The sequence below is a fragment of the Tympanuchus pallidicinctus genome, unplaced genomic scaffold, assembly GCF_026119805.1.
Source record: "Tympanuchus pallidicinctus isolate F22 unplaced genomic scaffold, pur_lepc_1.0 scaffold1, whole genome shotgun sequence".
NCBI lineage: Eukaryota > Metazoa > Chordata > Aves > Galliformes > Phasianidae > Tympanuchus > Tympanuchus pallidicinctus.
The window spans coordinates 58418111-58439293 of NW_026294618.1; the positions used below are offsets into that span (position 1 = coordinate 58418111).

Genomic DNA, 21183 nt, shown 5'->3' on the forward strand with positions numbered 1-21183 from the left:
AGGAAGTGATCATCCCTCTGTACTTATCACTGGCAAGGCCGCATCTCAAGTACTACAGTTTCAGCCCCTCACCATAGGAAAGACACTGAAGCACGGGAGCATGTTCAGAGAAAGGCAATGAAACTGGTGAGGGGTCTGGAGCACAAATGTTAAGGGATTATTCAGTCCAGGGAAGAATTGGCTCAGGGGAGACCTTATCACACTCTACAGCTACCTGAAGGGAGGCTGTGGTGAGGTGGGAGTCAGCCTCTTCTCCTGTGCAACTAGCAGTAAGACTAGATGGAACGGCCTCAAGTTGCAGCAGGGTAGATTCAGGTTGGATGTTAGGAAATACTCCTCTGAGAGAGTGGTCAGGCACTGGAATGGACCACACAAGGAGGTGGTGGAGTCACTGTCTCTGGAGGTGCTCAAAAAGCATTTAGATGTGCTGAGGGACGTGGTTTAGTGGGAAATATTGGTGAAAGAGGACAGTTGGACAGGATGATCATGGAGGTCTTTTCCAACCTCAGTGATTCTATGATTCCTATGAGTCCACAAACAAATAATAAACATTTACCTGTTACTTGCTTGTCTGGAAGAGATGGGATTGGAATGGCTAATCCAAATTTAACCAGGAGACGCTCGTACAACCAATCAAAGTGCTTGTATCTGTGGTTGACAGATCGATTAGTGTTCTGTAAGAGAAACACAACTCTGAATTTTGACAGGCATCTACAGATAGCAACATGAAACAAGCATGACCAGTAAATATGTGGAACTTGAAATAAAACTTATGATGTAGTCTTGAATCTATAGTTGCAGAACTAAAAATGCTAGGAAATAACAAAACTACTCTTTTGGGGAAAACTTGTGTCAACCATCACATACAACCCTGTAAACAACTTGAATAAACTTATTTATCTGTAAAACGATCCACATTTGTGAAAGAGAAGAGCCTGTTTCAGATACACTTACAGTGCAGGTCAGCTGATACTCAATGTAGCTCTTCAGACCATACATTTTTGAACCTTTTTTGGGATCTGCCACCACACAATCAAATGTAGAGGTAGGATAAACCCACATTGGGCCATAATCACCGATCTGTAAGAAATTGCAAATATTACTGTTTTTAATTGAATACATGACATTGTACCAGCTGCAAACAAAGAAACAAATACATTCCATTACATGAATGAAGAATATTTTTATAACAGAGCTTCTAATTCTCTTCATTTAAAAGTTTCAGACGCTTGCAGTGAGCCCGAGAATCAGGAAACACAGGGGTTCCTGCAGCTAGATATAATTTACCACAGCTGTATTTAAGTATGTCCGTACATTTTTTTCAAATAACTAAGGAGCAGTGAGTTGTAGGTATTATTACCTCCATCATATTTCACTATAATAGTACAGATCTACAACAGCCTGTTATTAGATCAGCAGATGAACTCATCATCATGACTGAATACAGCAAACCTTCATGCATGTACTTCAAGTAACTATCAAGAAAGCTGAGTGTAATACATTTTCTGCCCTCTGTTTTAACAAGGCTTGTTTTTCACATTCACAAATAATGCGGGTAAGAAAAACACTGAAAACAGAAGAATGCTTAGAAGAAAAGAGTTAAAACTTGACTCTGAAAAAACCCTCAGTGATACAGGACTCTGGAATGCAGTCCATCATGACTTTAAGTGTTGTATAGTTTCATGATGACAGTGACATTTCTAATTAAGCACCAATTGTGTCTGACCCAGATATATTTAACAACTCTGAGACTAAAAGTTAACTTGGGTAAGAAGAGAAGTGGAGAGAATCTAAAAAATGAAACAAAACAAAAACACAATACCCAAAACAAGTCAGAAATCAACCACCACCCCACTTCCTCTCTAAAAATAACCAAATAAAAATCCAGCCAACCCACTAAACAAAAGTCACACCCACACCACAGTCACACCCACTCATCTACCTCCAACTTACAATTATGGGAATCTTCTCTTTTGGTTTTGCTAGCTGCTTTGCCAATAGATACTGCTCCATTCCAGGTTTTGCAAATCCAGGAAATCTAAACAAAACAAAGTGATAAATTTACTTTGCATCCCCTTTCAAATATGCACAGAAGAAAACACTTAGCATTTCTCAAAAATAGACAAAAGTTATGACATGGGTTACCAACTATTCACCCTGAAAAAAAACAGAAAAGTTTAGGCTGCTAATCTCCAGCTTTTGTCTGTGTAATACACGCTCCTTCTTGCACGACATGCAGCTACTTGTGCCCTGCAGTCCACCAGAGCAAATGTAACAGTAGGGCATGAACTAACATCTGCCACGCCATTCACTGCAGCCTACACTTTGCAGATGCACACATGCATGTACACACGTGCACACCTTTTTGCTGTTTCAGACAATGAGAATTCAATCATCTGAAAGAACAACAAAGTGCAGATTTAAAAAGTACTTCTAAGCATGAGTTAAAATAATTTGTCCTCCAATTAGAAAGAAAAATGCACAAAAATCACTGTAGCATCCTTACGCAAAGGCTTTACGAATGGCAAATAGCAGTTCTCTTTTTTAATTAAGAAGATACTTAGCCCTTCAAATATCTATAATCTACTATTTGCTTGCAGAAACACTACAAATTTGACATACCTTTCAGGCAAATGCTTTTAAAATTATTTTTATGCAAAATGGGTTTGCAGCAAGTAGCTGCCAAACTGATGGAGAGGTACTGCAGCATAACTGGACAAAATGTCCACTGATGAACAAAGTCAACCATCTGTGAATGACTAGTCATGAAAAATTTAACCAACAGTAAGTCCAGAAATGAAGAGCTAGTAAAGGCATTATTTGTTTGTATAACATCTCCAAAAATAGTTTTATGATGTACGTTCAGGGTTTCCTGAATCTACATTATCAAATCACATAGAGCCAATACTTAATCCACATACATTTTTACCCCCAAAACATTATTTACACTGCATATTTCAAGAAGGTTTAATTGCAACACATCTACGCTACTTGAAAAATTCCAGCTCTCTTCAATATGTACACATTTGTTCTGTATTTTCCATTACTTGTTAAGTGGTAACTTCATAGCAGCTGCACGAGAGTTTCCACGCTGGGACCCGCCAGCCTCTGACGACTCAGTTTCCTTGTAACCAAGGTAAGATGGTGAAGATGATTTTGGGTCATCCCAGTCATCATCCCAATCATCGTCATCAGCAGCTGCTGAAGTAGAGAGGAAGGGTAAAGACAGTTACATGCTTTCTCTTTAGAAAGCAGAAGCACCTTCCTCAGCACTCATACACAAATAATCAACAAGGTAAATATACTGAAGAGCTAGCTGAATCTTGTATTTTTTAATTCTTCCTCAGTTATCATCCCCATCAAGTACATCCTAACAAACACTACACTACAAATCCACTGGGGCAACAGTGATTGGAAAAAAAAAAAAAAAAAGAGAGATGCTGATGTGCAAAAATACTACAAAAAACAGCACTGCTCTATATTCATATACCATTGCTTAGCAAGATCCAGTCGTAAGTTTTCCTCTTATTTTAGTCCCTTTCGACAAGTAGGTGAGGAGCCTTCTGAAAGGCTACCATCTTCCTAAAATCAAGGATTTGGAGACTATGTTTTCACAGACCTGAAGGCATAAATTCAAGGGTGTTTAAGTTCCAGTTATTCAAGTTGAACAAGATGTCTAAGAACAGATTGCCTGTGAATAACACTCTGGCTTGAGACAGGTTTGAGGCACCCATCGTTACGGACCTGATTTTTATTAATATTTCTAAAACCAAACAATGACCTTCATCATTTTAGTATTCAATTTACTGATATGATGATTACCTACCTGGAAGGTTTTTATTTTTATACTTACTTTTTATTAAGCAATTCATTTCCTATAGTTGCAAAAGATTAGGTAATTCCTACATCCATTGTCCACCTACCCTAATTCATTCAAAAGTAAGAGCATTATTAGCACACCTGGTCCTTGATATGCCTGTGGATGACCAAACGTTGCTGCTGCATCCCAGTTATTCGAAGCACTGCTCCTCTGGCCAGCTGCACTTTCAGGTTTTGTTGCCCAGCTGTCTCCAGCGGTTCCATTATCCCAGTTCCCAGACTTCCCAATATTCCAGCCTGACCAAGGATCACTGGCACTATTTACCTACATTGTGTAAACACAAGACGAAAATAAAGAAGGAATTGATGAAGACAGGAGCAAAGAACACACACTTTCTTCCTGAAGTCTTTGATGTCCTGATGATAGGCTACAAGTTTACATTCAGCACTTCACATTTGTTCAGTTCAGTAGCAGCAGCCAAATCTGCTCTAAACTGCAGTAAGCACCTGGAAGAACCGATCAGCTTTCCAGTAATGCGACACTAGAGCATGGCAATAAATGTTATATCTCCCAAAGGAACTTAAACAATTTGTTCCAACATTCTTAGGAAGTACTCTTACCCGTGGTAAAAACTGTTTTACTCTAACACCACAAGTATGGTGTATGTGAACGACTAGATACATCAATCCACAGACTAACCAGCATATCTGAACCAGAAACTTGAATGTCAGTGATTAGTATTTTACTGAATGCTTATTTCACCAAATGAAGATCAGTGGCTTTACTAAAAGCAAATCCTAAGTTGCCAATATTGGGTGCACCAGTTTGCAAGTTATGGCCAGGAATTTGAGCAGCTTCCCTGTTACAGCTTAATTTGTTCAAAGCAAAGATAAAGGAAAGAAAGAAACATCTGCCAGGAAACAGAGTTTGGCATCTCCCCGTAGACCTACTCCCCCAACATTCTACTGATGTTGCAGCGGAGGTGGAAACTTCAGGGAAAGAGCACACAGAAGACATGTCTCTAACTACTGCATCAATTTCTCAGGTTTACCTGACAGTAAATTGGATTAATAGCCTAGCATCCTGCTCTGTGATGTGATTTTTAACACTGCGCTTTAAAAAAGCATTGATTAGTTAAGTGCAGTCTACTCCAAATGCTTCAGTGCAAAGACTAAGTGGTAGAAAGAGGGGAAAAAAAATCACAAATCAAAACCCACATACCCAAAGTGTAGGAGGAAGGAGTAGGAAAAGGGGAAGGAAAGAAAATAAAGCCTACAAAGTTTGCTTTGTTCAGCAACTGAGGGGGGAACTGAGTTTTGTGAGAAAAAAAAATATCTCAAAGCCTGCAGAATCCAGGGCACTGTCTTTATCATGAAGCAGTATATCAAGGATGCCTAGTATAATTAATTGCTATAACAACTTACGTGAAACTACAACATTTACATGAAACTTGGAGCATTTTCCAGGGCAGAAGATTTACTAAAACTCCCACTGCAAGTCAACTCATTCTCCCCAAACCCTCCAAAATCTTTAACATTCCTGCATTCCTTACAAAAGTTAAAATTTAAATAGAAATTACTACTTTATTTCAGCTCACTAAGAAGACCACTTGTTTCAAAGCTGTGTAACAAACCAGAACCTTACTCGGATTTTGCAGACATCCTCTTGTAAGCAAAAAAAGCAGAACATTTGTTTGTGCAACAAATGCAATTTTATCTTCCAAACATTTTAGATTTTTCATGTATTGAATCTTTTTAAATACAAAAGTTTAATTAAACAGCTGCACCTGTGACTTTGCTTTATAATCCTTGATGCTACCACAAGTCAAGGCAGTTATTATGGTAAGAGCATCATATTCTGCCCACCACTTAGATAAACAAATACTCTTTAATAATGCCAATGCATTATTTTTCTGTAGTTCTTTGAAGTAATCCTGGGTAATGACAGAATGTGAGGTCTTGCTTTAGTTTTCCCTACAACAAAGTCTGCTGACAGACTTCACAGTTGCTATCAAACCTTTAGGAGTTCAAAAGGCATGTACTACTGATATTGCACACTGCGGGCTCTTCAGGTACAGAGTCCCCAGGAACTGGAAATCAAGGTGAAAGCCTCTAAGCTGAGTGGAAATCTCCATTCAGAAGACCCAAGAGAAATAAGTGAGCCAGACAAGATGTGGTCTCTAGAAAATGCTGGACTGAGAGCAATTGTATGGACAGCTCCTACATTGATAACATTATTATTATTGTTTTTTTTTTTTAAGATGAAACTGATGCAAGAACACTGCTCCCCTAGGAGAGCATTTTGTTGAGGTCTGCTAATTCTTGGATAGCTGATGCACACTGCTAATTACAGTGAAGTTGTTGGCTTATAGGGTACCAAGCTGCTCTTCTTATGATGTTCACCCCATACAAGTTTATGCAAAGTGAAAAAAAAAACACAAAAACATGCCATCAGAATTCATTGTCGCTGTTAAAGGAAAACACAAATGTTGGGGCTCACCCACATGGAAAAGCATGTCTCCTAATGCAACTTAGAGCACCTACAACAATTTGCATAATATTCATTTGCATATACTTCTGCAATATATTTTGGGCTGATCACTGGCAAATGAAAGCTCAGAAGTGGGATGATTGCCAAGAGGCTGAGTAAAGTTCTCCTCTTCTCTGTAGTTGATGTGAAATCTGGTACATGAGTGGGTGGCAAAGAAACCTTAAGATTCACTGCAAAAAAAGGGGGAGGTAATAATAGTAATACTGAATACAATACTAAAGAATGGCTGTCAAAAGCAATCATTACAGAACTTGCAGACAGTTGCACATACACATTAAATGCCATACAGCAAAGGGAAACGGATTACTGCTCCTGGAGATGTTTTATCTCTGGTCCTACAGGGAAGCACTACTCTGAAATCAGTTTTACCTCTGAGATGTCCAAAAAAGCTCTGGGATAAACTCTTTCCCCTAAGCAGGTGACACAGAAGAAGTTGCAGAAGTTGTTGGATACACTATTCTCATTCAGCTGCTTTCAGCTGAAGGGCACACATTTCTTTCCGAGGCACTGGCAAAGAGGATAAGAGATGGGTTAGAGATGTGTACACAGGTGACACATCTCACAGAACATTTCCAGGTCACCCTTCATCTTTCTTCAAATGTTTGCCTGTACTGTGTCCATTGTGTACATGCACATGCTGTGGACGCTTCCAAACAGTAGCCAAAATCAGTAAGTGTAGAGAAGGGCTCAGGAATCCAAAGTCTGCCTTCCTCAATGTCTCACAACAACACGGAGGCCCAAGTAAAAGCAGATCATTTATTAAAGGAATAATCTCAGCTCCACTCAGCAGTTCCACAGATCTTGGTAGCTGACAAATTCCATAAGAGAAACCATTTCTGTGGCTCGGGTTGACTAAAGCTTAATCAGGCCAGCAGGTATTCCGTAAGTGATTAACTTGCATATTCTCACACCTTAACTATTCCATAATTGAAATTTATAATCCTCTGATCTCTCTCTAGGCAGCACAGAAAAGATGAAGAGTCCCTGCAAGAAGCTATTATTGAGTTAATCTAAGGACAGAGTACACCTTACATCCAAAGCAATCTCAAACAAATGCACAAAAAGAAAATGCTACACCTCACATAATTAAGAAACTTCGATCTTCAAATGAAATGCTGTGTCTCTGCTCCTCAAGTACCCAGATTAAATTGAATGATAAATTCCTTAAAGGCAACCAATTTTCCCTTTTGTAGACCACTACAGACTTGTTCACTCCTACTGCTCTGAGAGAAAAACCAGAATAAAAATAGCTATTTGGGGGACAGACAATGGAGGGACCACATTGCTAAATATTTTAAGAATTTGCCATTAAGGATGGATGCAAAAATCACTTTAGAATCAGATGATTATGGGTAGGAGGGATGGGGAACAGACAGGAGAATTGTAGCATATTTTCAAAGATCTAATTATAGTTGAAGAAGAATTTCACAACTGCAAAATCCTCATCTTAGGGGTGGAAGGTCACTGTCTTCATCAAATGAATCAAAAATGAAACATGAAAAGCAACATTTTTTCTATCTTCTAAGAATCTGAAGTTATAAAAAAGAAAAAACCTAAGTCACCGTGGCATCACTGTGTCCTAGCTCAAACATCTTTTTTTGACCTCTTGACTATGTAAATAATTCCTGGCAGACTCCTTCCTCGCATTGATGGATGCTTCTGACTGAAGAATAGATCAATTTTACTCCTGAAGGACAAAAGCCGAGACAAACCAAACAACATTCAGATGCTAAAAATAAGCTGATTACCCCAGAAGACCCCAGATAGCTGTGCCACCAAAAGTAATCATTTCCAACTGTAAGAAAGAGACCTTGAAACCTGCTTCAAGAGACAGAAGCCATGCTGAAAAAGTGAGAAGTAAAAGCAAGCTTGGTCATATCAAGGGAAGTACAGGATAGCCAAAGTTCCAATGAGAACTATGACACTCCTGAAGAGACATTGAAACAGGGGCTATTCACAAAGTAGCCGAGAAGCTGCCTTGTTTCATGGTAGATTTTCATCTATTAACTTCTGACTCAAACAAAAAAAGCCATGTTTGTGAGGCAAAGTAGTATTTTTAGAAAGATGTGTAACTTGGAAGAGAAAAGAAAAAGTCCATACTTCAGTGATAGGGTGAGGAGAGGGAAAAAACTCCCATCTGTTGGCACCCTCATCGATTAAAGGAAGTGATAATACTTTCTTTGAAGTTTGCTTAATGTTAGCTTCGTCATACAATTCTATATATTTATCCAATGAAGATCTCTCAGGCTTCTGCTTTCATTACCCACGCAGGAATATTTAAATGGCAGTCAAGTCACTTTAATATCCTTGTTTTCTTTTTACTTGATTTCAGGTTTCTTCTCAAAACACAGATGAGAAATGTCACTTATCCAAGTAGCAGTCACAATAAAGCCAGAAACAGAAGATTCCCTTATTTCTCTTTGATGTTGTTCTTTAGATATCCCAGGGTCAGGCTACAAAAATGAAACTAGGCTTTATCCTTTCATTTTGGGAACTGCACTCTGTATTTTTGTTTGATAACCGAGAACAAGGGTTTCACTCGTACATTTTTGTAGGCCAAGACTTTTCAAAGTACCATTCTCAATGACAAATGTCGAAGACTTCACCTTCAAGATATGATCAATGAGCAACTGCCCCCTACTGTGGTGAAGGAGATGGTACAACACACACATGCCACATGGCACTATGCCTGCAATTAAAGTAGGAGCACTTCTACAACTGACAAGACTGCCACTATTATCAAGTCAAAACATTCTTTGTATACTCAATGCCAAACTACTAGACCAGAAAGCTACCTCACAAAACAAGAAGTCAGTAAAAAACTGAGCTACAAGAAAAGGAATGTGCAAACACAAAAAACTGTGGGAAAACTATTTCAGGGTTAGATTTTGCCTTACAGCATGGGATCACGATGATGAAGAGTGATCACAATACCACAACTTAACAACATGCTGTCTGAGCCTTTATTCCATTGGGACTCTCACAAAACACATCTCTGTAATTTGGATAGGCACAACCACTGTCCTATTGTGGACAATCATATTTTTGTATGTGAATGCAATTCAATTCAAAGCATGCGAGCCACTCTTTTATGGAAATCACTGCCTGTTTTTTTGTTAAAAAAAGAGTTGGTCACAAACTCCTGTCACAATACTGAATGTAATATCATGACTTAGATCACAGAATTACAGAATCAGAGAATTGTAGGGGTTGGAAGAGACCTCTAGAGATCATCGAGTCCAACCACCCAAATGTGGAGGAAAAGTGCTGCTTTCAAATTACATGTAGCAAAGGAAGATGTTGAAGTGTTGTCTGTAACAAGAATTGGAATTTAATAATTGCGAGAACCAGCAAACTAGGATATTGAGTATTCTGGTAATTTATGAACAGTTATAACCCAAATAACTTTGCTTGAGCTTCTTTTTAGACATCTTTTACACTACACCCTTCAAGAGATTATTTATGTACGGAGATAACTATACATTAAGTCTTACAAATATACATTTACAGAGTTAAGGTTTATTACTTAAGGAAGCACGCTTCTGAAGTCCATAAAAAAACCAAACACAATTGCAATCTACCTACATACTTTAGAAGGCATTTTAGCATACCAGTTTAACAAGACAGACTGAAGTACACCAAACATGAGGGAGTCATGCATCTCCCATTTCCCACAACAATACTTGTACCTCACTGAATGCACACAGCAATGCCACAGAACTGGGAGACTGTTTCAGGAATGCAATAATATACATGTCAGTTTCCACAGAATAATGCACTTTTAGTAATAACACTATGTTTATTTTCTCTGATCTTAGCATCTACTACTTTCCATAGCCATTCTGGTGACGTATGCTACACAAATTAATGAACACAATTTGTCTTTACAGCATTAAGTTGCAACTATTGGAAAAGATATTAAGTACAGCTTTGGGGACAGCTTCCTTAGTGTTCTTGTGCTTGTTCAACAACGTAGTCTACACACCTGGCAAGTTAAGAATTATCTCAGTTCCTGCACACCAAACAAGGCGCTTTCACTACTTTTGATTTGTCCTGACTATACAGAATGACTATACAGAAGTTTTCTGAAGGAAAATGATCTTCTGGACTGTAGCCGTTTATCTTTCTTCTACTGGGAAGAAATCATCCCAAATCATTTCACTTACTACTGGCTAAAACAATATGTCTGACCTACAATAATTTAAGTTCATTTCAGTGTCACCATTGCTAGTGTTATTTTAATATCAGAAAACTTACACGTAACTTCCATGACTCTTTAAAATTACTCTTTAAAATTAGCAGCCTTCAGTGTCAGAGGAAGAAAACTACTCATTCTTTCACCTCCTTTATGTAAAGACCATACAATCAGGACGGTATGAGACCCATAGAAGCCATATAACAAGTCACATCTTCACCATTTAAGGGTTGCTTAATTACTCTGTTGACTGATTTATTCAAAGGCCTTTCAGACATGAAACCACAAACATGATAGGTACACGTAGCAGTAAGATCTCTTATCCACTTTTCTTCTCTGGGGATAAAAATAGTCACCCTTAATCATTTATTCCCTTGTTTGTATATAGTTAGCTTCACTGTTTCTTCTGGTTGCTTTTGTCTGCCCCAGTACTACAAGCAGTTCTTGGAAACATCCACCTTCTCTTGGTTGTTTGGGCATGACTGCTTGCTACCTGCTTGAGCCTCTTTAAAGGAGATGCTGCAAGCTCTACCAAGATATTTATTGCTGGCACACTACTGACTCAAGGAATTAGCTAGGAAAGAAGAAACTGCCAAGCTGTGCCAAGTTCTTCCCTTCTCTTTAGGGAGTATCTCAGGACCCCTTTTCTATCTCATTTTATATTTGTAGCTAATACAATTATGACAGCATACCAATGTGGTGTTGGGGTCATTGTATCTTTCTCAATGAAGAAAAGGAAGTTAGAAGAGTAGGTAGCATTAGTTATTAATTCATGGAACAACAAGAAAAAAGATCTTAAAAAAGCAAAGATAAGGAGCAGTGCACCGTTCAACCTGATGATCTTTTTCTAATACCAAAAAATTAAGGGTTCCATAGTAAGAAACCAAATAAATAAGAGACATAAGAAATATGTCTTATTAGACATAAGAATATAATAAGAAATAAGAGACATCTTATTTTCCTAGAAAGCAAAAGGGAATGTAAACAGAAGGAGGAATGAAGTCTTATTTAAAGAGATGCAGACATACGGATAGATTTGGGAAAACTATGACATACAGCATTTCTACTTGACAAAAGCACTTTTATCCTCGAGATATAGCAGAACATCTAACGTTATGTTAACAAGAGTACAATGCATAAAGCTAAAAAATAAAATTTGTTGGAATTTTATTTAAGCCCTATCAGAAGCACATTGAGATTTAAGATACATTTCTGAGTGGATCGACTATCCAGCTGAGGACTGGAAAACGAAGACAGAAAAACATCATAAAGTTTGTATTAAAACAGCAAGTCTCTTAAAAAAAAAAAAAAAAGCCTAACAGTAACTTAGCTGGATCTTTTATTTATAATAAGGCTTGGTACTGAAAGACAGTGAGACAGATCATTCTGTCTTTACCAGCAGAAGTATGGTAGCCATTCCAAAAATTAAGTAATCATTTTAACTGACTGAAACTGGGGGCTGTGGATATTATACACATAAAATCACAGAATGGCTTGAGTTGGAAGGAAACTTGAAGTCCATTTAATTCCAAATCCCTTCTGTAGACAGAGCTGCCGCCCATCAGATCAAATTGCCCATGGCCCCATCCACCCCAGCCTTGAACGTCTCCAGGAATAGGGGACCTACAACTCCTCTGGACAACCTGTTCCACTGCAAAGTTACTGATATTTTAAAGCAACTTTAATATATTAATAGTAATAAAAATTCTAAGATGTCCTGTTTATTTACAAGTGTTTTTATAAAATTTTCCTATAATAAACTCAACCCCCCAGTTACTGTAACAGGTAACAAAATGTCAGCAGTTAGGAATTCTTTTTCTTTTTCAGTGCGCCAGACCACACCAGACAATTTTAGTTCCCATTACATTAACACCTAATGTCCTGTATTTCTACGCTTTCCACAGTCTGAACACACAAGTTGTATTTGTAGATGTATTTGTATATTGACCAAATCACTCATTAAGCAACCTGAAAATAGCAAGTCAATTGCTTACAATTGTGCATCTGAATACAGATCAATCCAAAGCACCTGAACAAACTTGTTAACCAGTGCAAATGCTAACACAATCAAGTGTGGAGTAATACACTTGTGGAGCAACCCAGAGAGCAGGCTATATTCTTACAGGCAACAGCTTTAGAAGTAAAGCTGGTAAATAGAGGATGGACACCACAATGACTTCCTGATGCACCAGTACACGAGTCAAAGCAATCTTTCAGTATATCTGGCCTTTCTATGCCAGAACAGCAATATTAAATCTTTTTTTGCACCATGTGACTTTACAAAGGAGCAATGCATAAAATTCTAGTATCTTCATTTTACAAATGAGACAAGATCAAGGAGATTGGAGAAAGTGGTTTTTCTAGGGGAAAAAAGAAAAATTCTTAGAAACAGATGGAGACAATTAACCATAAAATTTTTGCACAGAGAAAATATCATGAACTAAAGAGCTCTCTGATCTGGAAGAAAGGCACAACATCCAAAACTACAGCCAGAATGCTCAGTATATAAATTAAATTCTTACTAGCAATAGGACATGTGAACAAAGTACCAGATTAGTGTCAGAAACTGAAGAAACTAACATTCAAAGCAAGATTTAGGCCCTTCTAGAAAATATATTTAACCAAACAGCAGTTTACTGAACCCAGATTAAAAAAAAATAAAAAAATCTTGAGGAAACTGAAATAATGATAAAATCTCAACAATGCAACAAGATGGTTTCTGCTACAAAAAGGCAGGAAAGCAAGAAGCCCAAACATATCAGCCTGAGGGAATGTATTAGCTTCCCTTACATCCTGCATGACCTTGCCTGCATCCAGATTCACACTCCCCCCTTGCTCCCTCTCTCCATCTCCAGCAATACAGTGTTACTATAATGCACAACGGTATGGTGCTTCTCCAAACTGTCTCACAGAGCATTTGAAGGATAATGGAGACACATAAGAATAATACATTGATGAAAATGAAACAAGCTGTTCACTTGGTGTTACCCTATTCCAAAACTTGTTTATAAAGAAACTGCAATTTGTTTGTATTACAGATTCAATATACTGCTGATAAACTGTTAAGCACCTGCCTTTTCAAGCTTTGCCTTCTCTAGAAATGCATCTTCCAGAATTACACTGATGTAGTAATTCTCTATTTCCAGCAGAACAGATCTTTTATTGTAATTCTTCCTCCTATATAGGCAAGGGCTATTTTTCTGCCCTTCTCCAGGCACATGAGTACCCTCTGTTAAGCACAAATGCCTTTACCACCATTCAAAATAGTCTAATCTACTTTACAACAAGTAGTTGTCCCAAAGTAAAATTTACTTATTTCATTCACAAGAGAAACAGTACTCAGAATTTACAGAAATTGGTGCTGCAAATATTTCAAACCCTTCAAATTTAAAGTTTAGCTAGAAACTCTTATGGATGAAAAACCAGAGCAAGAATAACAGCAGAAGAAATGTTTCCATTCTACCTTCAAAATTACTGTAAATTAGTGAGTTAAAAGGAACCTATAATCAATGTTTTGTGTTCAGCCTGAGATGAAAAAATTCACGAGGTATATCAGAAGTTCTGTGTTTAACCTAAATTATTCATAAAATAAAAATAAAAATAAACAAATAAAATAAAAATTAAAAATTAAAAATATATAAAAATTGAGACAGTCATAGTGAGCTCTACTGTGTGTGGGTGTATATGTGTATATTACACATATGTACTCCATGTATGCAGTACCTGAATGTACTATATACATGCCACAGTATCACAGACTGACTGAGGCTGGCAGGGACCTCTGGGTCCATCTGATCCAACCCCTGCTCAAGTAGGATCACTCAGAGGAGGGTGCCGAGAACCATGTCCAGGTGGTCTTTACAGATCTCCTAAAAAGAACGGGCAACCTGGGCAAGTGTTCTCTCACCTGCTCAGTAAAAAAGTGTCTACTGATGTTTGGATGAAACCTTCAGTATGTGTTAGTTTGTGCACAATGCCTCTTGTTCTGTCACTGGGCACCACTGTAAATAGCCTGGCACCGTCTTCTTTACACCCTTCCACGACTTTGCATGGAGCACAACATCAGGAAGCACTTACAGAAACCACTGAGATCTGTCCCCTCCTCCACCAATTTTTCTATTAGACAGTCGTAGCAAAGCAAACTACAAATGATTACTGAATAGTTACAATCTTTTAGTTAAAGGCTAGGCAACCTTATATTGGTTTGGCACTGTCTAGCTCAGTACAAGAAGCATAAATTAAATATCATACACTCATGTATACTGACTATAATGAAAACATCACATGTACAGTTTTCAAGAGATCTCAATTCATCTCAAAGTTCTGTGGTACAGGTTACAGTTAAGAAAACTAATAATTGATTTTTAACTGCCACAAGCTAGGCACATTTTCCCCACTGCTACAATAAGTAAAGCACTTACTTTCCAATAAGTGACAGCTTTGCAAGCTGGTGCTGGAAAGAGCAGATTTTGTTCTTGTGCTGACCTATGGACTTTGACGTGTTTAATCGCTCCTACGTGTAACACATGTAGCAATCCACAGAACATAACAAACTGTGTTTAAAATAATGGCTGCCTTCATTTATTTAACATGAAGCTAAACACTTGCAGCTTAATAAAATGACATGCTGGACAAAAAGTATGAAAAAATAAAAAATGAGAAAAAAGGAAAGAAAAACATTATTCTAGAAAAAACAAAGTCTCTTCTCCAACTGTCAAGAGACAAAGCCAGAACTTGCTTCATCTTTTTTAATCAAAGAAACAAATCTTACTTAAATTCTGAAAGATATATATCCATCTCTGGCTCATGATGCATAGAACATCCAATTGTAGCAAACATTTAAAAAAAAAAAAAAAAAAAAGCACAGCTCCTTAAAAAGATAAGCATACTAATGCAAGCAACTTTATCTTAATGCAGATTTGCTAAAAGTGAGAATTCCATTACACGTGACTGGGGTACAAACAGAGACAACGGTAGTCAAAGTTTTACAAGGTTGTAGATTCTAAAAAATAAAATACTTTATTTTTTGAAGTTGCAGAACACTTTATTTTTTCAGGAGTTACAGTAGTTGAAGAGACAAAAACAATAAATAATCAACAGAAGTGCTCCCTAACGAAAACATAATTACTTCTATTAGCAATTCTGTGAGGGTTCACAAATACAGTACAGCACAGCTGAGAAATGCAAGCAGTTATATTAACAGAATTGCCATGCCCACCTGGAGACCTACCTGATTACTGCTTTTTGCTGCCGAGCTGGTCTGAGCTGTATTTGAAGAGAGGGCATCAAAAAAGGCTTGGTCAGCTAATGAATTGCCACAACTAATTCCATCTTTTGTACCGTCAGTTATAATCTGAAATGAGAAAAATTGCAGAAGATTTTTTACGCTTCCATGAATTCAATTACACAGTTTATCACATATCATTCTAACACTAGATGTTAAGATGGCAGCATACATCCTTTCTGAATTTAAATTCAACAGTACCTTTTACAAGTAGTAGTTCAATAGTATCTTTTACAAGCAGTTGAGTCTGGAGGACTCATTTCCACAACAGATAGAATCAGAGTGCATTAGCACAGTGTAACAAATTTGTGGTAGCAGATATATATCTATAAATTCATTAGGGATCAACATGGTTGTTAACATTACTGCTTGGAGACTGGGAATTCACAATCAGTTTGGGACAAGTCAGGAGAGCAAAAAGCTACATAGAAGCTAACCAGACAAATACAAGAAACGAGATTATGCAAGTCAGCATGTCTCCCACCCCGAGATTTGGGGCTTTTTTTCCATCTTTTTTGCTTTGTAAAAATAAACAGCTCTGGTGAAGGAAGGGAAGGACATGCTTTAGTGACACTGGAGGAGTTACAGCCAGAAATCTTAACCTAGCTGATGACCTGCAAATGTATACATGCTCTGTGTTCCAAAGGTGAATGAGATTCCACGCTTTACATTCAGAGATCTGTTCCATCCCCACTCCAGTAACATCAGCCTTCAAGCAAAGAGCAGATCAACACACAGAGGAGACACTACAGGCCCTCAGGAAGATAAATGGAGCAGTCCCTGGATTTGGGATCCCACACCCTGAGCCCCAGATGTGCATTTCTATTCCAGAGATCTCATGGGCATGAGGCATGTCAGCTACAGCAAGAGCAGAGCAAACTTGCATTACTCACTTTACTTCTGCATCTGAGTTCTAAGATTGGAAAACAAAATTACTGGATCACAAGACAAAACCAGAAGCAAACTCAAAACAGCTCACGTTCTGCATATATATCACTAGGACTCACAATGGCTAATATTATGTTGCATTTCTTGGAAAACCACTAAGAAACACAGTAGTTTTAGATGACATTTGCCATGGTCTCCAAAGTCAGCTACAGTTGTTTCAATAATATACATTCTGAATATTAGTACTAAAAGTTTCACATTTGAGCTGGTCAGCAAACCGGATGATTGCTTTTTCAGTAGTTCTGCTTTTTTAGCATGCAGTGATGCAGTCACTTACCTCCACATAATCTGTTGGGACAAGTCCTCTTTCTCCTTGGCTATTTTTTCCTTCTAACCACCCTCCACCGACATCCTAAAAAAATAATACATAAACAGTTTTGCTAGATGGATCCCACAGCATGCTTCAAGCAACTCAGGAACAAGTACTGTCTTGTTGTCAAGTGCTGAATGCAAGATTCAAAAGACAATTATGACTACAACAAACTCACTTAAATCCGATGAATAAGGAGGTACTCATTCAAAAGAACACAGACCACACTTGTTTAACAGGACTACTTTGGGCTTTAACAGGCCTGAGACAAAAAAAGTTGATTTTGAGCACTTTCGATCATTCATGCAACCACAGTCAATGCTCAGTGCATAAAACACAATAATTTGTGTGCTGTTTCCAAAACATTCATTTTTCTCAGCATTATAAAGAGGCAAGATGCATAGAATTAAGCTATTGGTAGCATTTGCATAATCTGGACTTCACCTGTGGAATGTGCAGATGCATCCAGTTAAGTGGCAGCTATAAAACAAGAACATTATGGCTAACCTCAAGGTTCAAAGGCACCTGCCAAGATCTGGCACCACAAGATCTGGAAACACTCCTAGTTTACATTTAATATCACTGAGGCATGTCTTAGTCTATCAGCTTGGAAAGAACTAAGTTCAGATCTCAGCATGGCACCCTAATATTGGTTTTTTGAACACATATTTCACACACATTTGCAGATAAGCAGAGTCAATTTCAAGACAATGCTATGTGGAATAAGACAGCTCTGAGTTAAAAATCAAGCAGCTACTTGAACACAGTTACACCTCAAGTTCATTCACAGGTGAGAACTGGAACCATATGTGCTATACAGCAGTTACTGAATTTCAGGTTCTTAATTTGCTTTTTAATTGATGTATTTATTTATGCAAAATATTTTTTCTCTTTGAAAAAATTATGCAATCCAGCACATAATGAGAGAAGTCTGCTTACGTATTTTAAGTCTTAAAATAGTAAAGACCAATCATTTACTGAAATAAACTTTCATTTGCTTTTTTGTTACGGAACTAAATGATCACACAACACTACAAACAACTAGATATCTCAGATTATAAATTCAACCTAGTTTGGTTAATCTGCAGGACTAATAATATCTTGAGCAGAAGTCACAGAATCACAGAACTGCAGGGGTTGGAAGTACTTTGGAGATCACCAAGTCAAACACCCCACTAAAGCAGGTTTCTTACAGTAGGTCACACAGGAAAATGTCCAGATGGATCTTCAGTTCCCCAGAGAGGGAGACTCCACAGCCTCTCTGGACAACCTGTTCCAGCGCTGTGTTCTTTGTATTTGTAAGGAACTTTCTTTCAGCATTTCAGTTTATGCCCATTCCCCTTGTTTTGTCACAGCACACCACCAGTGCAAAGATTCTGGCCCCAATCACTTGACTCCTGCACTTCAGATATATATGAAGTGATGAGATCATCTCTCAGTCTTCTCAAGGCTGAATAGTCCCAGGTCTCTCACCAGTGGACTTCCATGATTTCTGCTACTGCTGTCTCTACATTTACCACATAAAAAAGATCAAGAGCCTTCGTTGCAATCTACCCCACAGTTTAGTCATGGACAGCATGAAATAAGTTTCTACTTCACTTTGAGCATATTGCCTTATCACACAAATGGCTTGTTCAGGAAAAACCAGCTTGAAAGCTGTAAACTATTTATTCAGTCCTACCATTGGAAAAAAAAAAAAAATTAAACTCCTGATTTAGTTATTATTTACCTCTGCTCCCACAAAATGTCTTGTTGAAGAAGATGCTGGTTCTACTAAAGGTCTGCTTCAAGTATTTATGGTCAGTGGAACTAAAAAGTATCAGGATTATAAATGATTAAGTTCTTTCAAAAAATGTGCTTAGGCTTTTTTACTTCCTATGCAACCAGATAATAAAATCTGGTATAAAATGAGGATCTGTTTGTTTGAAAAAGAAAGCCTATTCACTGAGCCATATCACTGAAGATTCGGAAGCATCATCAACTTATACTTACCTTGTTAAAGTGTAAGAACTATAAAAGGCATGCTGAAATTAATAAATCAAATGTCACTGCTCAAGCATATGATTAATTTAAAATTTCCTTGACAGCATTATCTCAGTATTTTCACTGCTCCTTCACTGTACCTTGCACATACTGCTTTAATCACAAAAGAGAAGGAAAAAAAAAAAAGAGAGAGTACACACTTAGATGTAAAACGCATCAGCATCACTAGCCCACCCTTCTGCCTTGGCACTCAGCACTACTTAGATGAAAAAAGTCAAGCAAAAAAATTCCAAAGTGTGTAGACAAAGTCTGGCAGGGCCCCCATTCTCCAGAATTTTGCTCATTGTATTTGTTACCACAACACTGCCGGAAAATTCTTTGGGTTTAGTTTGGGTTTAGTTCATTTTAGCTACTTCAGGGGAAGGTAGACAGGGACTTCAGATGCCATCTAGAACATCTTTTCCTTCATTTGCTGGAAGCAGGTCAGGACAGTGCACTGAAGCCCTGTTTTTACTTTTTCTTACCGGGTTGGTAATTGTGATGATCTCCCCTTCACTGACGGTTAGCTCGTTGTTTCCAGGCTCAGCAGCAAAGTCGTACATAACACGAGCCTACATAGTAAAAGAAAGCAGCAGTGAGTCTTCTGTCACGTTCAGAAGATTTAATGGAGGAAGTATGACTTAAATAGCAAAAATACTGGACATAAAAAGAACAATTTCAACATGTAGGGAGCTGACAGTTTCTGAATTAGAACCCCAAGTTGAATTTAACACAGATTGTATGGCACTAAAATCTCCTTAGAGCATGTCAGAGATGATCATTTTAAGATTGGCTGTTTTCTGTCATCTCCTGAACAGCCCGGACAGCTTTTTTTCCAGGGGAAGAAGGTAGCAAACAATCCAATTAATATTTTCTTTTATGAGACACATTCCAACTCGTTTGGGTAAATGGGACAGTTTCACAGTGTAAGCAATTTGGCCAAAGGATACCAAACGTTACTGCAGATGTGGGTACACAAGAAGCAAGATGTAAAATTATGTTCTGAAATTCTTTGTAAAAGGAGGAACTATGCAAATGCACATAATGAGAGTAGGCCTGTTATATATTGACTGGAGCAGGAAGGAGAAAATAACCCAACCATCTAATTATTAAGTATTTAGAAACAATACCTTCAGCATGTATTGAATTTAGTATTATGCTCCTTAAAAAATTGTTTGAAACACTAACAAAGCTGTCTGGTGTTTAAAGAACAGTTCTGCTTTGTATACTATGCCACAATTGTATGTAAGACTACATTCCCAACCTCCTTTTCATTGCTTTCTATTAAACTCCAATGTAACCAGAAAAGACCTTCAGGAATAACAAAGTGGTTATATTTATTTTCCTACAAATTGTTGAAATTGATGCAGAGAACATCTGACACGTATAATTCACACATAATTAATAATTCACGTATAACGTGTATAATTCATCCAAGAACCTTAAGGGAAGATCTAGCATAAAAGTTTTAGCCTGTCATTTAAAGTGGCATATTAGATAAACTTTAAATCTGATCAAACAAGAGAGCAAGAAACCCTTTATCTAAACTAATCTTTCTTGGAAATAGAACTCATCATACTAAAAGAACTTACAAATAATAGAAGCCTTTGTTGTGTTATCTCAAGTCTCCATGCTAGCCAGGTGCCCAAAAGTAATCAATACATTATTTCATCTGTTTGATGACAACAGCGAAGTATTACAGAACAGCAAAAGAGAAAGCTAGACTGCTGGTCAGGAAAACCCAGGTGTTAGCAGACAGTGCTAATAACTGTGACAAAAAGCTTTTCTTGTCCAGCTAAAATAACAATGTATAAACTCAGTTACAAGAAAAAAGAAATGAAAATTTGTGGTTGCACAGGAAGATCTCCAAAACTGGTAACACAAGCATCGCTTTACAGGCCCCACAGTTCACAGAATGGTCAACTAAGAAAAGAAACCATCTCCCCATTAGCTTCTCCAGGAGCAGCAGAAAGTGATTTGAGGAAACATATCAATTTTTCCAGCCTATCTGCAAGACTATGATATTTCTATCAACACATATGCTTTTAGTTTCC

At 37.7% G+C, this 21183-nt stretch overlaps 1 protein-coding gene across 3 annotated transcripts in view; it reads right to left on the reverse strand.

The window, feature by feature from the left end:
- Positions 1 to 21183, reverse strand: part of SNX9 (sorting nexin 9) — a 60163-nt gene that overhangs the window by 25525 nt on the left and 13455 nt on the right. For 2 of the 3 annotated variants that reach the window (XM_052672574.1, XM_052672553.1), the window contains exons 2-9: positions 19615 to 19701; positions 17075 to 17149; positions 15796 to 15918; positions 3961 to 4144; positions 3048 to 3201; positions 1954 to 2038; positions 955 to 1080; positions 557 to 674 (exon numbers count right to left, since the gene is read on the reverse strand). In XM_052672574.1, the coding sequence (XP_052528534.1) occupies positions 557 to 674; positions 955 to 1080; positions 1954 to 2038; positions 3048 to 3201; positions 3961 to 4144; positions 15796 to 15918; positions 17075 to 17149; positions 19615 to 19701 (952 nt within the window). The remainder of the gene's footprint in view (positions 1 to 556; positions 675 to 954; positions 1081 to 1953; positions 2039 to 3047; positions 3202 to 3960; positions 4145 to 15795; positions 15919 to 17074; positions 17150 to 19614; positions 19702 to 21183) is intronic. The other variant, XM_052672564.1, reaches the window with a different exon arrangement.